Source organism: Myxine glutinosa, chromosome 10 (assembly GCF_964187855.1).
Source record: "Myxine glutinosa chromosome 10, kmMyxGlut1.1, whole genome shotgun sequence".
Taxonomy (NCBI): domain Eukaryota; kingdom Metazoa; phylum Chordata; class Myxini; order Myxiniformes; family Myxinidae; genus Myxine; species Myxine glutinosa.
In genome coordinates this window covers 50,317,756-50,332,513 of record NC_136270.1, presented here as the reverse complement: position 1 = coordinate 50,332,513, position 14,758 = coordinate 50,317,756, and the positions used below count along the sequence as shown (strand labels likewise).

At 49.7% G+C, this 14,758-nt stretch overlaps 1 protein-coding gene across 1 annotated transcript in view; it reads left to right on the top strand.

Moving 5' to 3' along the window:
• LOC137434523 (uncharacterized) overlaps positions 1-14,758 on the top strand; it is a 319,351-nt gene that overhangs the window by 258,488 nt on the left and 46,105 nt on the right. The window contains exons 2-3 of the mRNA XM_078785632.1: positions 13,681-13,734; positions 14,081-14,203. Of these exons, the coding sequence (XP_078641758.1) occupies positions 13,729-13,734; positions 14,081-14,203 (129 nt within the window). The 5' untranslated portion in view covers positions 13,681-13,728. The remainder of the gene's footprint in view (positions 1-13,680; positions 13,735-14,080; positions 14,204-14,758) is intronic.

Below are 14,758 nucleotides of genomic sequence, written 5' to 3'. Positions count from 1 at the left end.
GACCTGAGGGTTTCCTCCTGTGACATTCTCAGATTCAGTATTTGCAGTTTCGCCATTGACCGTATTTGGTTGATCGAAGGTACTTCCGGTACAGAGAATGTCTCGAGTTTCTCGTCTTCACGCGAAAAGGCTAGCTGCTGTATTTCACTTTTAGTGTATTTTATTTTGGCAAACATGGACCATTTCCTGAAAAGAAAAACCGATGATGGTGGCAATACTTCAGGAGTTGCTAAAGTTGCACTGAAACGCATAGTCAGAAAACACGACCCCTAATATATTAAGTTTGGGTTTACAGTGACGGGGGATTCAGTCAGAGCGGGCAATCAAGTTCCTGTTGCCTTTCACCACCACATACCTGTGTGAGCCTGGTTTTTCACCACCACATACCTGTGTGAACCTGGTTTTTTACCACCACATACCTGTGTGAGTCAGGGTTTTCAATTGTGACTGGCACAAAATCAAAGACCAGGAATAAACTGAAAGCAACTTTGAATGGTACTCTGCGAGTCGGCCTCTCACGCATCCCACCAAGGCTTGATCTGATTGCTTCTCAGAAGCAAGCCCAAGTATCCCACTGATGTAAGCAGCACTCTGTATTTAAGGCTTAAATGCCTTAAATAAAGAACCAAATAAAGTTCTTATTATTATTATTATATTTCATTTCATTTATTGCAGGAGTTGCTCTAAATGCCTCTAAATGGCCTCTAAAGGTGGTTATTTCATTTATTGCAGCAGACAGCTAGATATAACTGTAAGTTTATAGCACCCTGTTTTTTTAAGTTAATATAATTATTTATTATATGGGCCTGGCCTGTTTTGACATATATTCAAGTGGTCCTTGAGGTGCAGTAGGTTGAGAACCCCTGGTCTATGGGATGGACTCATAGCCGGCGAAGCCGGTGTTGTGAATGAACGCGTACGTATTATGTTGAAAAGCCAGATTTTGCTGAATCCTTTGAGAATTTCGAAGCTTTGACACACCAAATCGCTCCATGGAGGCCGCCATCTTGTAGATGCGGAAGTTTGCATTAAAAAATTGCGAAAAAGTTCAATAGGAGTTTGTTTCACCCGTCTTTGTTTGATTCACAATCTTATGCACCTCTAATTTGTAATTAAAATACTTTAAGACCAACCTCGTTCCCCGGGCCTGCATGGGCCCTGGTTATCTTCAACGAAAATCGTTACCAAACACCGGAACCAATGAGATTCGAGCATCTGAAAAAATATTTTTTAAAAGCTTATTACCATTTCGGAGGCTGAAAACGGCGTCAAATATTCTAAAATTGACGAAGAATTATTTTTTAGAAATCTCGCGGCCGTAGGGCATAGTTTTTCACGGCCGGAAATATCCGAAGTTGAGACGGAATTCACCGAATTAATCAAGAAGGAAATTTTATAAATTTTAATCTCACCCAGAATGCAAATGGTGTCATTTTGAACTAGGTACGGTACCTACTACACCTACCTACTACCAACTACCTAACCTACTGATGCCATAGTGATGGGTAAAATAGTGGCAAGAGGCTTTGGCTTCGCCGGCTCATTGCGGCTTTGCAGTCGGGTACTAGTAAGGATGAGAAGTTGGTCCCAGAGTTACTCTTGCTCTCCCCCATTCCCAAAGATATGGAGATCGTGTCCTGTGGGTGCATAAAAGTTTGAACAGTCACACTAATTCTGATCTGCGTAAGATTCAGTATTTAAGATGAGTGTGATTTTACACATTCATATGGGTGTGTGAGATTGGGGGTGGGCGATGGTGGGGATTTTAAGGGGGGGGGGGGGTGGGGGTGGGGTGGAGTTGGGTATAAAGTAGCTTGAGCTCATATTTAACTGACATATGTATGAAATCTTCGTTGGCGTCACAATATTATACTCAAAGTTCTTGGATTTTGTCGTTGCAACAAGGCTTTCAATGAGAATTTGGAGGGATTCTTCTTCAAAATTCAACATGCCTGACAGAAAGAATATTTTGCAAATCATGTCAGTGAAGCATGGTGCTGCGCACACAACTTGCTTGCCAAAGAGGTAGGCCACAACGCGTTTGTTAAAACCAAAAGAGTCTTTATTACGAAAGCTCGAACTGCAGCACTGGGCGGACTCGAGCTTAGAGCCTGCATATATGTGCCGAGGCCATGCCTAGTCCCCGGGCGTGGCCGCTCGGTCGAAGGGTGGGGCATGTGCCATCGGTCCCCGCCTGGGCGCTCGCGCCACCCACTGGTGCGTGGAATTATTGCCCCATGTGCCCGCCACACGCGCCCCCCCAGAATTCCCGCGCACCTAAAGGGTGAGTTTGCGGGGAAGCCGGATGACCCGGCCGAAACGCCCCCTGGCGATGGGTGCAGGGCTGGGGGGCAGCGGGCCGGCGGGGCTGAGGGGTGCCGGGGGTCCGACCGCCGGGGGGCGGCCTTGACGCGGAGGCAGAGCTGCTGGCGGGGGTGCCGGGGGTCCGGCCGCCGGGGGGCGGCCTCGACGCGGAGGCAGCGCTGCCGGCGGGGGGTGGTCCGGATCGAGGTGGGCCGGCCTGAGGCGGTCCACGGAAATGCGATCAGGGGCACCGCCGATGTCGACCGTGAAAAACTTGTCACCGGTCTCCAGCACGCGGAAGGGCCCGTCGTAAGGGGGCCGTAGCGGTGCCCGGTGGGCGTCGTGCCGGATGAACACGTACTTTGCCGTGCGAAGCTCCGGGGCGACGTAGGACGGCGGGCAACCATGGTGTGCCATTGGCACCGGGGCGAACCTCCGGGCGGTCTCCTGAAGGGCGGAGCGCTGTTGCGCCAAGGAGCCGTGGAGTCGGGGATAAATACACCCGGTACCCGCAGTGGTTGCCCGAAGACCAGCTCCGCCGAGGACGTGTGCAAGTCGTCCTTGGGCGCCGTCCTGAATCCCAGCAGGACCCAGGGGAGCCTGTCGACCCAGCCGCCGTTGCGGAGGCTGGCCCGGAGCGCGGCCTTCATGGAGCGATGAAAGCACTCGCACAGGCCATTGGCCTGGGGGTGGTAGGCCGTGGTGTGGTGTTGCTTCACCCCGAGCCCTTGCGCCACCGCGGCCTAGAGCTCCGAGGTGAACTGGGGGCCGCGGTCGGACGAGATGTCCGAGGGGGCACCGAACCGGGCAAGCCAAGTGGCGATAAAGGCTTGCGCCACCTCAGCCGCAGACGTCGCCGCCAATGGGACGGCCTCCGGCCACCGTGTGGTGCGGTCGACCATGGTGAGGAGGTGGGTGAACCCTCGTGAGGGGGGCAGAGGTCCCACCAAGTCGACGTGCACGTGGTCGAACCGCCGCGCGGGTACCGTAAAAAGGGGCCAACGGTGCCTGGGTGTGGCGGTGGACCTTTGCGCGCTGGCACGCGAGGCACGTCCTGGCCCAGTCGCGGTCGTCCTTCCTGAGGCCATGCCAGACGAACTTCGCCCCAACGAGCTTCTGGGATGCCTTCGCGCCAGGGTGGGACAGGCCGTGGATGACGTCGAACACTGGGCGCTGCCAGCCAGCGGGTACGATGGGGCGAGGCCGGCCGAGGGAGACGTCGCATAGGAGGGCCGTGCCCGCGGCGTCGAACGGCACCTCGGTGACGCGGAGGCCCATGACGGCGGTCCGCAAGGCATGGACGCCGGGGTCGGCGGCCTGGGCCTCCGCCATCTGGGCATAGTCGACCCCGAGGTGGACCGCGTGCACGACGGACCGGGAAAGGCAATCCGCCACCAGCTTGTCCTTACCCGCCACGTGACGGATGTCCGTCGTGTACTCGGACACCGCAGAGAGGTGGCGCTGCTGCCGTGCCGACCATGGCTCGGCGACCTTGGCCATCGCGAACACAAGGGGCTTGCGGTCAACGAAGGCCGTGAACGGGCGGCCCTCCAGCAGGTGGCGGACGTGTCGGACCACCAGGTGGAGCCCGAGCAGCTCGCGATGGAAGGTGCTGTACCGGCGTTCCTGCGGGCGCAGCTGCCGGCTAAAAAACGCCAGTGGTTGTCAAGCACCACGCACCCATTGCTCGTGCACCGCGCCCACCGCGTAGTCCGACACGTCGGTGGTGAGGGCGATCGGTGCATCGGGCGCCGGGTGCGCCAGCATGGTGGCATTGGCCAGAGCCAGCTTTGCGCCCGCAAACGCCACGGCCATCGGCTCCGACCATGCGATGTCACCTTTGCCCGGCTTGCCCTGAAGGGCCTCGTGCAAGGGGCGGAGGAGCCGGGTGACGTGGGGCACGAAGCGGTGGTAAAAGTTTACCATGCCCAGGAACTCCTGGAGCCCCTTGATCGTGCGGGGCTGCGGGAAATCCCTGACCGCCTCCACCTTGGCCGGTAAAGGGACGGCCCCGTGCTCGGTTATGCGGTGCCCCAAGAGGTCGATGGTGGCGACACCGAAACGGCACTTCGCAGGGTTGATGATTAGGCCATGCTGGCCCAGGCGTTCGAAAAGCGTGCGGAGGTGGAGCAGGTGGTCCTCCCGGGACGCACTCGCGACTAGGATGTCGTCCAGGTAGACGTAGATGAAGGACAAGTTGCGCAAGACGCTGTCCATGAGCCACTGGAACGCCTGAGCCGCATTCTTCAACCCAAAGCGCATCCTGAGGAATTCGAAGAGGCCGAAAGGGGTGATGACGGCCGTCTTCGGGACGTTGTCCGGTTGGACGGGGACCTGATGGTAGCCCCGGATGAGGTCCACCTTCGAAAACACGGTCGTGTTGGCCAACCGGGCGGAAAAGTCCTGAATGTGTGGGACCGGGTAGCGGTCGGGGGTGGTGGCATCGTTGGGACGGCGGTAGTCCCCGCACGGCCGCCATCCCCCGCCGGGCTTCGGCACGATGTGCAGCAGAGAAGCCCAAGCACTGTTGGAGCGCCGCACGATCCCCAGCCGCTCCAGCGTGGCGAACTCCGCTTTCTCCACCGTGAGCTTCGTGGGCTCGAGTCGGCATGCCGGGCATAGACCGGCGGCCCGACCATGGGGATGTGGTGCTCCACCCCGTGCTTAACGGCCACTGCTGAGAAGGTGGGCCGCGTGAGGGCCGGGAAACTGGCGAGGAGGCGGGTAAAGTCGTCTGCTGCCGGAAGCGTGCAAACTAAACTCGCCGGGACGGAACCTTCCAGCAAGCCACTTGGCAAGCCGCTCAGTGAGCCGCTCAACGAGCCGCTCAGCGAACAAGCGAGCGAGCTAAAGATTTCGGCCTGGACGAGCCGTCTGCGCTTCACGTCGACCAACAACCCATTCGCACATAGGAAGTCCGCACCAAGCAATGCCATTGGCACGCTGGCGGTCACGAACGACCATTGAAAGCGCTGCCCTCCGAACCGCAGGGAGAGGCAGCGCTTCCCGAATGTGCGGATGGGTGTGCCGTTGGCGGCAAGCAACGCGGGGCCCCGGCCCACGGTTCGCTTGTCGGACGTGGAGGCGGGGATGACGCTTACCTGCGCTCCTGTATCGCAGAGGAAACGACGCCCGGACAAGGTGTCCGTGATGAACAGGAGGCTGCCGGAACGGCCGACGCTCAGGGCCGCTAATGAGCACCGGCCTGGTCGTTTCCCGACTTGTCAAACGAGCATGGCGGGCAACACTTCTTAGCCTTGTGGCTGAACCTGGTGCAATCCACGACGGCAGCACCGTAACTCGACCGCGTGTCGCAAACCGTGAAGAACTTGTCGGCCTCTACGGCCAGGGCGCGGGCTTCCCTTATGTTGGAACCGGCCAGCGCGAGGCGTACCTGTAGAGGTAGCTGGCGTAGGAAAAGCGCCTGGAATAAGAAATCCGGGGCTTGGTCACCCAGCAGCGACAGCATATAATCCATCCGCACGGATGGTCGTGTGTCGCCGAGTTCGGGAAGGTCCAGGAGGCGGTCGGCCCGTTCGATCTCCGTGAGGCCGAACGTGGCGATGAGGAGACGTTTGAGCGCCCTGTACTTGTGGTCGGCCGGCGGGTACCGCAGGATGGACACGACCCGGGCGGCAGTGCCGGGCCCGAGGGCGGCGACCACGTGGTAGTAACGGGTCTCGTCCGCCGTTATGCCTCGAAGCTGAAATTGCGCTTCGGCCTGCACGAACCACACATCGGCCTGTGCTTCCCAAAACTTTGGGAGTTTTACTGCGACGGCGTTGTTGGCCATGGCGCGTTCGGTGGTCAGCAACGGCTGAACCAATCGGGGTCACCAGTGAAGTGTGGTGCTGCGCACACAACTTGCTTGCCAAAGAGGTAGGCCACAACGCGTTTGTTAAAACCAAAAGAGTCTTTATTACGAAAGCTCGAACTGCAGCACTGGGCGGGCTCGAGCTTAGAGCCCGCATATACGCGCCGAGGCCGCGCCTCGTCCCCGGGCGTGGCCGCTCGGTCGAAGGGCGGGGCATGTGCCATCGGTCCCCGCCTGGGCGCTCGCGCCACCCACTGGTGCGCGGAATTATTGCCCCATGTGCCCGCCACATTATGTAATTTTTACAAATTCAGAATCCAGAATTAACGACTCCATTTAATGCATGTATATGAAGACAGCTGAATGCTTGATGTATCCTTGCAAAATGTAAACAATGCATAGTATATATGGCAACCGTCTTGAATACAAATGTGGGTTAAGAAGCATTTAAACCTTCCAATAGTTGTTGGTCCGGTTTTATATAAATGACTAGCGGGGTCACCCGTGGGAATCCCACGGGCATGGATGTGTGTGACATTTCGACATATTGAGTTATATGCTGCACATTCATTTTTACAAAATGGTTACTGGCAAGTCATCAGATCCAGAAATGGTGTGAATTTAGTTATTTCACATAATATGTGACCCCTCACTCCTCTCCACCTGACACTCTCCTGTCTCCACCTGACACTCTCCTGTCTCCACCTGACACTCTCCTCTCTCCACCTAGCACTCCTCTCCTCTCCAAACCCTCACATCCCTCTCCTTTCCAATCCCTCACCTCTCCAATCCCTCACACTCCTCTCCTCTGCAATCCTTCACACGCCTCTCCAATCGCGCCTCACACTCCTCTCCAATCGCGCCTCACACTCCTCTCCAATCGTGCCTCACACTCCTCTCCAATCGTGCCTCACACTCCCCTCCAATCACTCCTCTCCAATCGTGCCTCACACTCCTCTCCAATCACGCCTCACACTCCTCTCCAATCGTGCCTCACACTCCTCTCCAATCGCGCCTCACACTCCTCTCCAATCGCGCCTCACTCGCCTCTCCAATCGGCTTTCCCCGTCTCGTTTCTCTCCTTTTTCTCCCGTCTCGTTCTTTTTCTTGCTCCAAATCGGCCCGTCGGAATCGGAAATCGGCCCGTCTCGCCCGTCGGCCCGTCGGAATCGGAAATCGGCCCGTCTTGCTTTTGTGCTTGTGCGTAAATAAATTGTGTTCATGACACCATTTCTGGTGTTGGGCTAGCGGCTAGGGTGCCGGCTTAGGATCCTGGGTTCGAATCTCGGTCGATCGCCGAATTAATGCCAGGGGGGTTGACTCAGCCTGTCATCCTTCCGAGGTCGGCTAATTGAGTACCAGTTCACTGGTAATTCCCTGTTTGTCGTTGAAGGCGGCAAAAAGGGTTGGCGTCAGGAAGGGCATCCGGCCGTAAAACATTGCTTCAAAAAGGGGACAAAAAAACAACAACTACCACGGTCCCCGAAAAGGCCAACCCCCGCTTTGCGGGGAAAAATGGCCTCTAAACGGTGGTTTTTACACCATTTCTGGATCTGATGACTTGCCAGTAACCATTTTGTAAAAATGAATGTGCAGCATCTAACTCAATATGTCGAAATGTCACACACATCCATGCCCGTGGGATTCCCACGGGTGACCCCGCAAGTTTGCAATTTGCATTGACGTTCGTCGATGGACTCGTTCGCCCGTCTCATTCGTTTTCTTGCTGCATCCTGTTCAAGTCTGCGTTCTTCATCGATCGTCTCATTCATTTTGGAAATAGAAGTTTCCACGCAGCGCATGAATTGTCACGATCCACGGAGGTATATAATATGGAGAGCCAATGACGGCTGTCGGCTGAAGCTAGCGGAAGTTGCTTGGCGGCCATATTGGGAAGCTGATTCATTTTGGATGCTTACCGACTGTAAGGAGTCTTATTTGTGAAGTGAGTTATGTGAGGAGTGAGTTATGAGGAGTGGATTATGAGAGGAGTGGATTATGAGATGATTGAGTTATGAGAGGGTTATGAGAGGAGTGGGTTATGAGAGGAGTGGGTTATGAGAGGAGTGGATTATGAGAGGAGTGGGTTATGAGAGGAGTGGGTTATGAGAGGAGTGGGTTATGAGAGGAGTGGGTTATGAGAGGAGTGGGTTATGAGAGGGTTATGAGAGGAGGCGGTTATGAGAGGAGGAGACGGTTATGAGAGGTGAGGTGAGGTGGAGAGGTGGAGAGGTAGAGAAGGTGATGTAAAGTGGAGAGGAAGAGAAGGTGAGGTGAGGTGGAGAGGTAGAGAGGGTGAGTGGGGTGAGGTGGAGAGGATGAGATGGTTGGATGAGGTATAGATGATGAGAGTCTGGGGTGAGGTGGAGAGGCAGAGAGGGTGAGTGGGGTGAGGTGGAGATGATGAGACGGCTCGGTGAGGTATAGATGATGAGAGGATGGGGTGAGGTGGAGAGGGTGAGTGGGGTGAGGTGGAGATGATGAGACGGCTCGGTGAGGTATAGATGAGGATGGGGTGAGGTGGAGAGGAAGAGAGGGTGAGTGGGGTGAGGTGGAGAGGATGAGATGGTTGGATGAGGTATAGATGATGAGAGTCTGGGGTGAGGTGGAGAGGCAGAGAGGGTGAGTGGGGTGAGGTGGAGATGATGAGACGGCTCGGTGAGGTATAGATGATGAGAGGATGGGGTGAGGTGGAGAGGGTGAGTGGGGTGAGGTGGAGATGATGAGACGGCTCGGTGAGGTATAGATGAGGATGGGGTGAGGTGGAGAGGAAGAGAGGGTGAGTGGGGTGAGGTGGAGAGGATGAGATGGTTGGATGAGGTATAGATGATGAGAGTCTGGGGTGAGGTGGAGAGGCAGAGGGTGAGTGGGGTGAGGTGGAGATGATGAGACGGCTCGGTGAGGTATAGATGATGAGAGGATGGGGTGAGGTGGAGAGGGTGAGTGGGGTGAGGTGGAGATGATGAGACGGCTCGGTGAGGTATAGATGAGGATGGGGTGAGGTGGAGAGGAAGAGAGGGTGAGTGGGGTGAGGTGGAGAGGATGAGATGGTTGGATGAGGTATAGATGATGAGAGTCTGGGGTGAGGTGGAGAGGCAGAGAGGGTGAGTGGGGTGAGGTGGAGATGATGAGACGGCTCGGTGAGGTATAGATGATGAGAGGATGGGGTGAGGTGGAGAGGGTGAGTGGGGTGAGGTGGAGATGATGAGACGGCTCGGTGAGGTATAGATGAGGATGGGGTGAGGTGGAGAGGAAGAGAGGGTGAGTGGGGTGAGGTGGAAATGATGAGACGGTTGGGTGAGGTATAGATGATGAGAGGATGGGGTGAGGTGGAGAGGGTGAGGTGAGGTGGAGAGGATGAGGAGGTGAGATGGAGAGGATGAGAGGTGGCGTGAGGTGGAGAGGAAGAGAGGATGGGGTGAGGTGGAGAGGCTGAGAGGGTGAGGTGAGGTGGAGAGGATGAGGAGGTGAGATGGAGAGGGTGAGAGGTGGAGAGGAAGAGTGGGTGGGGTGAGGTGTAGAGGATGAGAGGGTGAGGTGAGGTGGAGAGGACGAGAGAGTGGGAGGGGTGAGGTGGGAAGGGTGAGAGGTGAGAGGAGAAGAGGAGTGGAGAGGAGTGGAGTGGAGAGGTACGTTTCCATCATGTTGTGAGAACACTCGATGATGACATAAAGGAAGAGCGCATCAGGAAAAAATATTGCAAACTGGTCCTGTTTGCTCACCGGTGAGGCTTGTGGGTTAACTACATGACAGCGTTTCATGTCATTTATGTGACTGACTCACTGTTGATGTGTTGCTGACCCATGTCAGTGTAGAATAAACTCTGGTTATTATTATATCTGCGTGGTTTCTAACATCTCGGTAATAGAAACATACACATCTTAGTTACAATATAATGACTGAATTAAGTAACATCATATAACATGACAACACATCAGATCTTTATATTGAGGAATATTATTGAACAAGCCAAAGAATGGCAAACGACGATGTACCTCAATTTTATAGATTTCTAGAAAGCTTTCGACTCCTTGCCCAGAGAAAGTCTGGGTCATAATGAAGAAATACAGCATACCTGGAAAATTAGTGAACCTTGTAAAAGCCCTTTACCAAGACTTTCAATGTGCGGTCGTCGACCAAGGTGAAACAACAGAATGGTTCAAGGTGAAGACGGGAGTTAAACAGGGGTGTAACATGTCAGGATTCTTATTCCTACTAGTGGGTGATTGGGTCATGAGAAGAACGATAAAGAACACCGAGCGGTAATTTTGGGCACTTTTTTTTCAAACAAGCTCTAAACCATTGGATTCCCCAGGAAAAATGCGTCTAGAACCAACTTCAAACTTAATGAACACCATTTCCTTAAAGAACGGGATTCTGAGCCCGAATATCAGTTCAAATATTAGTATTCTATATTAATTAAATAGTCGGCGGTCCTAAAATTCGCTCCAGCTGCATCATCAGTACGCCACGCCTTTGCTTTGACAGGCTTTGTTTACAAAACGATCGGCTTCCCAATATGGCCGCCAGACTATTTCCGGTGGCTTCACGGCGGCTAATGCTGCGAGGTGGCCAATTGGCTCTCCATATTATATACCTCCGTGTCACGATCCTCAAGAGGAATTTGTCTCGTAATCATCAAATGATAAATGGCAAGTAAATTATATTGTGGAAAATTAAAGATTTCAAATAAACCTATTTAAAGTGTATTCGCACATAACTAATTTTAAAAAACGAAGAAATATCTCTCGGTAATTTCCTGAAACATATTTTACTTCCGGCTAATAATGTTGAATTAAATAAAAACGAAGAAATATATGTCGGCATCATTGTTGACGTTTTTGTGACGACTGTCATCAAACGAAAAAGTAATATATCTTAACGGAAAAGCAAAAGCGAATTTTTAATATATATCGACACGTTGCCGTCGGTGTCATGTTGGGCGGTGTATGATACACCATGACGCGATTTTTAAAAATATATCTCTGCATTTTCCCGCGTGTGTGGAATGTTCTCAATTATTGCTGACACCGAGTCCAAAACCATCGATAAAAATGAAATCATATGGTGAGTTAGATTGGAGATAAAGGCGTGAGAGAGACTCAATGGCCTTGAAGTTGAAGTTACAGGCGTTTGAGAATTCATTTCGTTCTATAAACGGCAACTTTCATTGGATTTCCTTCCCGTTTTTTTTCAACCGAGTCGAAAACTATGTTAGCGACTGTGAAAAATGAAATGATATATCGAATTTTTAATATGTATCGACACGTTGCCGTCGGTGTCATGTTAGGCGGTGTATGATACACCATGACGCGATTTTTAAAAATATATCTGCATTTTCCCGCGTGTGTGGAATGTTCTCAATTATTGCTGACACCGACTCTAAAACCATCGATAAAAATGAAATCATATGGTGAGTTAGATTGGAGATAAAGGCGTGAGAGAGACTCAATGGCCTTGAAGTTACAGGCATTTGAGAATTCATTTCGTTCTATAAACGGCAACTTTCATCGGATTTTCTTCTCGTTTTTTTTCAACCGAGTCTAAAACTATGTTAGCGACTGTGAAAAATGAAATGATATATCGAATTTAAAATAGATATCGACACATTGCCGTCGGTGTCATGTTGGGCGGTGTATGATACACCATGACGCGATTTTAAAAAATATATCTCTGCATTTTCCCGCGTGTGTGGAATGTTTGTGGAAAATTAAAGATTTCAAATAAACCTATTTAAAGTGTATGCGCACATAACTAATAAAAAACACGAAGAAATATCTCTCGGTAATTTCCTGAAACATATTTTACTTCCGGCTAATATGTTGAATGAAATAAAAACGAAGAAATATATGTCGGCATCATTGTTGACGTTTTTGTGACGACTATCATCAAACGAAATAGTAATATATCATAACGGAAAAGCAAAAGCGAATTTTTAATATATATCGACACATTGCCGGCGGTGTCATGTTGGGCGGTGTATGATACACCATGACGCTATTTTAAAAAATATATCTCTGCATTTTCCCGCGTGTGTGGATTGTTCTCAATTATTGCTGACACCGAGTCTAAAAGTAAAACCATCGATAAAAATGAAATCATATGGTGAGTTAGATTGGAGATAAAGGCGTGCGTGAGAGAGACTCAATGGCCTTGAAGTTACAGGCCTTTGAGAATTCATTTCGTTCTATAAACGGCAACTTTCATCGGATTTTCTTCCCGTTTTTTTTCAACCGAGTCTAAAACTATGTTAGCGACTGTGAAAAATGAAATGATTTATCGAATTTGATTTGAAATAAAACGGGGAGAGCAAGACACCACGGGCCTACAAAACAGGACTCAAAGCTATGCGAGTTAATAAAATGGTGGATATTTGTTTATAGCCACTCCCAGAATGGGTGGAGCTATGGGTGGAGCTACTCTGCAAACCGAGTAAGCCACACCCCGGACAGACACCCAACAGATAGACAGACAGACAGACAGAATCATCTACGGCTATTATAATATAGATAATTGTATTCTGGTAAATAAAGTCATTTTAACATGAAAATATCGGCGTTGGAATCATATTATTAGACTGGTACATGAATACGTCCGCATGAATGCAAGCTATTAACACGAAATGGTTCTATCATCCTTTTCTAACGTCTTTTTCAAATCTCACCTGGTCTCGTTCTCTCGTTGAGATGCGACTTGCGAGGGTTATTCCACATCCTGTACGAACCATGATTACCATGGCGGAATAGTGCGCACATGAAAACGATAAAACAAAATAGCTAGATGAGTGAATTTTTTGAATGAATCTTTCGATTATATATTTTTTATATTTTGGGTAAATTATTTTATTATTTACTTTGGGTAAATTATATATTTTGGGTAAATTATATATTTTGTTAAATTATAAAAATGTTAAATTATATATTTTGGGTTAATTATATATTTTGTTAAATTATCGAAATGTTAAGTTATATATTTTGCGTAAATTATATATTTTGTTAAATTATCGAAATGTTAAATTATATATGTAAAGTTCTGATGTAGAATACATCACGAGGCGATGTCAAAAAAGAGAACAATCATTTATTGCAGCACCCGGAATCATGGTGATGTGCAATGACCACGTACACACACCGCTCCCCCTACCCGGAACTCCACCTTCATACTCGTCTCCAAAACTCGAGCAAGCACTTCCGGTTCCACACAACAAATGTAATACAATTACAATATATTTGCTTAGATGTTACACTTATTTTCATTATCAGTTCCTCATCTCAATAAAACATCTAATAATAGTAAACGATATTGTTGAATTTTTTTTTTGATATGTAGGAAAGCGGTGTATAGAATAATGCTTTGTTCAAAAACGGTCCATTTATTAATGCTTAGATAGTTAACTCTTTTGTTTTGAGCCGTGATTTCAGTTAGGCATTTGATAAAATAAAAAAATTCTAATAATACGTACATGTCAAAAAATATGTTTTATTCCAGGAAGTGTAACCGGAAATAACGTCGATGCAAAATGCAAATTAGGATCCAGAGGCCTCTGCGCGCTGGTCCACTTTCTTTCTTTGGAGACGCTTTTCGTTTTGGTGGTTTAGAAACGCGTCAATATGCAGGTATTTTGTCTGTTGACAGCAAAATATATACATATATATTATCACATAAATTGAGTGTTAATGCTCTTCAATTTTATGATCAATTTTGTGAGCATCAAATGTTTGGCTTTCTTGATTTCGGTTTTTGCCGTAAAATGGCGTCCGTGTGCTTGTAATACAAAATGGCGGCGTCTTTGTTTCTGCAGGGAAAACACGTGGTATAGATGTGGATTCTATTGTGGTTTTGGTGTTATGCAATATAGTCCCTTGGTAATCTGACCGAAGAAACTTGCTTTTGATGCAAATTTGCGCACTTTTTTATTTTTGCTCATATTGAATAGTAATAATATTGAACCGTTTATTTCAGCAAAGCCATTCATCTCTCGATGAGCAGCAACGCAAGCTGTTTGTCGGTGGTCTCAGCTTCGACACCACTGAGGATAGCATGCAGAGGTTGTTCGAAAAATGGGGCAGCCTCACAGACTGCGTGGTATGTATGCTTCATTGCAATACCTTTAGTTGTTTTATACTGTGTGTGTGTGTGTATACACGTACGTACAAGTAGGGTTGCCACCTTCAATGTGGAAAAATAAGGGACACCCCACCGCCCCGGTCCCCCACTAGAACATTTTGAAATTGTTGCCACTTTTAAGCCATTTTTCATGCTTTTATGGACACGCATATCGCTACGTAAAGTGTGAGCAGATGAGTAGGACTAGTTCTGTGGATATGAAAGAAACTTCATAGGTTCAGATCCACTGCTTAAGCTGCGAATCAGAAAGATTGCGTTTTACTGACGTACAAGACTCATACATTGGCTATGTAGCCCGTGCTGTCCCACATTGTTGGCAGATCAATGAAAATAATCAACATCTCAATCAATCAAGATCAATCGCAATATATCAATATCAATCTCAATTAATTGACTGACAAAACAACTTACTATTTTAATTTACAGATTTTTATTTCAATCAGTTGAACTAAACAAAGGTAGACACAGCACAAGTGTTGCCATTAGACCAACTACCCATTTGGTATGCAATTT